The following is a 3,313-nucleotide window of genomic DNA, read 5'->3' as shown; positions in this document are numbered from 1 at the left end:
CAAGGGGGCCATTGCACCCCATGGGAATTTTTAACTGCATGTACGTTTATATATTATTAGCGATTACAGTTCCCGGTAAAACTTGCATTCACCTTCACCATAAATAAATCTCAAGGTCAATCATTGAAATGTACGGGACTTCTACTTGATCCTATGTGCTTCTCTCATGGACAATTATATGTGGCATGTTCAAGAGGCGGTGACCCGAAAAATCTCTACATTTATTGTCCGAATGGAAAAACAAAGAACATCGTATATCCTCAAGCATTAAAATGATACAGATTATTATATAATTTTTACAAATAAAAAAAAAAAGATATCGTTCTTATCGATCATGCCATCTTTTCATTTTTGTATTTGTATTTTGCTCGTATTGGCTTATAAACGGACAGTTTCCATAGAAACATAATAATTATAAAATATACATTAAAATATTTACATGCAGTCGTCTCGACCTGGTGACCGAGAAAGACATCGAGTGGGTTTTTCATGTCGGTTCTGACCTTCCTCAGATGTAGCTGAATATCTATGTTGAATTTCAAGTCAATCGGTCGGGTAGTTTTCGAGATCATAAGGATAATAGAAACCGCCACTTACTTTTATATATATAGATATATATATAAAAAAACAAAATATTTTAATAAAAACAATACATAATTTGCAGGCCCTTTGCTTTTTTTTTGCATAGGTACTTGACATTGAACTATATCGCCGTCAGTCGTACAGTTATACCTAGGTATTATACCTATGATTATACCTATGATATGTTTTATTATACAGCTCTATCCACTGTTTATGTAAATGTTTTAAACTGTTGTTCGTTTTCAAAATGATGATTACAATTTACAAATAATTAAAATAAATTGTAAGATATATTAAACGTTAAAATATTAAACAATTTTAAAGTAAAAACAATTCTTATCGCGTTATAGTCATCTGCAAATACGAATATACGATATCGGATATTCTATGGGTACGATCACGGACTGAAAAGAACAGAATGACCAACATTATCAATTTGATTACAAACAAGTAGATAATTGAATTATTTTTAATTTTTATCATTCGTATATCAAATTATTTATTTATTCCTGGAAAAAATTGTTGCTAGAAAAAATCACAAATCGAGAAATTAACAATGATGTTTTATGAAAAATAATAGAATATATTCTAAAATATGTAAAATAGACCAAATATTCTCCAATGTCCAAAATATGCTTTAACACATTGAGTGCCAGGCCACAAATGACAAAACTGACCATTCTGACCGGGACATTTTTTTTATAATGTGTTTACCATATAAATGTGTATCATATTCAATACACACGGCACAAATAAATATATTAGTTGTGTATTGAAATTGATACACATGGCACTCAAAGTGTTAATATGCAAAATACATTTTTTCCCGCGAACTCTGAAATGGATAAATTGTCCACACTTTTCATTCTCGTAAAGCTGCATTAAGCTAATAAAAATATGTAAAAACCTAAATACGCTCACTTTAAATGATTATTACATTATGCATAAATACCTTTATTATAATAATATTGTTCTATTATAGTTAATAAGAAAGCTTTTCGGTAAAAATATGTCATCATTAGCTTTTATAAAAATTAAACCATAATATCATAGAAATCTTATGAACTATTGATACGGCCGTGCCATAAGTGCATAAAATGGTTTCCATACTTTCGTGTGATAGTTAGTCGTTAGAACCATATACCTACTATTTAAATTTTAAATTAAAATGTGTAGAAAAAATGATCGGTTTTTCCAAAAACATGATATGAAATTATACGAACATTTTGATCATAACACCACAGTTAAAACCCACAGTAATTATTGTTAATTTATTACTATCTTATAAAAACTTATATTACAGTTGGCTAAATTTGAATTAAATAATATGAGCGTACTTAACTTATAGTAAGTATAAGTATATATTGTCCATGTATATTACCGATGTACATTTGTAATTTTTCTATTGGTGCAGTTTTCGAACATTTTTCTTATCCTCGTACCTATAGATGATGTGTGGAATTAGTGTTTAACAATAGTACAAAATTAACAACTGTTACCACTATTTACCACATTGATTCACAATACTGTATAATATAGTATTTTACTATAAGGTAAAGGTATTTATATGTTTAGGTATACCTGCGTAGTGCGTACAGTGTATTTATATAATAATTGTATTATAATTGTTATAATTTATAAGGGACACTTAAAATAAGCACAATGTAATGTATTGCAGAGATCTAAATATTTTGACGGATACTTTTTTTTTATATCTTATTTTGTACCTACCTGCGTATCATATATATGCAACAAAACCTTTAATTTGATTGAGAAAAAAAACAAATTATGTACTTTGGAGACAGAAATAAACTTATTTTTCAAATAGTGGAATATTGGACCCTTATTCTTATATAAGTGTTTACTACATATAAATCGGTAGTGTGCGTGGCGTACAGTTATTATTGCCATCAAACAATCACATTATAAAATATATAGAGGTGAATAGTGTGTACACACGCACGATAATAACATAATATTATATACTAGGTTTTTGCGGTAAAACGGGGTGCCGGATTAAATACTGCCGACGGCTGGAAAATTAAATATTTGGATTCGACAGACACTTGAGTCTCGAACAGTCATCTGAACGCGCGGCTTGTGTGCACCAGACAAATAGGGGTCACAAATTGCGGTAAACAATTCAAAACGGTAGGGAAGGGTTTCCACCCACCGCCGTCCCACGTACTGTACATAATATGTACATGATGTATACAATAATATGGAACCCGATGCCTTAAACGCCACGCAGACTTCAATGACGTATTAATATTATAACGTATCTGCGGCGACCTTATAGGGACGTGCGTGGCTATATAGTAGGGGTGTAGTAGTCCTCCGATATAATATTATATAAATCAGAAAAATGAGACACTATTATATTATATTATTATAAACGTATATAATATTTGATCGAAAACATTCACGGGGACATTAAATATCATAAGAATATAAAATTACAACGTTTCCCCATATTTGCGCTCTTGATATTGTATTACCGTGCAGAGCGTTAATAGTATGACGTGTTTGTATAAATAAAATATTTTATATATTATTTTTCCTATGCCCATCATAATATAATATTGTACCTATAATGCATAAATATGTGACAAATAATATAATGTTAGCGCTAACATAGGTCTGTTCTATTTCACTTGCGATCGGCGATCGCAGTCTGTATGTCATGTCACACACGTGTCTATTTTATAACGGTCTCCGAATGCATACGAAT

At 30.3% G+C, this 3,313-nt stretch overlaps 1 protein-coding gene across 1 annotated transcript in view; it reads left to right on the top strand.

Moving 5' to 3' along the window:
• The window catches only part of LOC115033172 (ATP-dependent DNA helicase pif1-like), a 2,419-nt gene extending 2,131 nt beyond the window's left edge, over positions 1–288 (top strand). Inside the window, exon 2 of the mRNA XM_029485274.1 lies at positions 61–288. Coding sequence (XP_029341134.1) covers positions 61–276 — 216 coding nt within the window. The 3' untranslated portion in view covers positions 277–288. The remainder of the gene's footprint in view (positions 1–60) is intronic.
• The last annotated feature ends 3,025 nt before the right edge of the window (positions 289–3,313 follow it).

Source organism: Acyrthosiphon pisum, chromosome X (genome assembly GCF_005508785.2).
Source record: "Acyrthosiphon pisum isolate AL4f chromosome X, pea_aphid_22Mar2018_4r6ur, whole genome shotgun sequence".
In the NCBI taxonomy this organism is placed as follows: domain Eukaryota; kingdom Metazoa; phylum Arthropoda; class Insecta; order Hemiptera; family Aphididae; genus Acyrthosiphon; species Acyrthosiphon pisum.
This window is presented reverse-complemented; position numbering and strand designations above follow the sequence as displayed.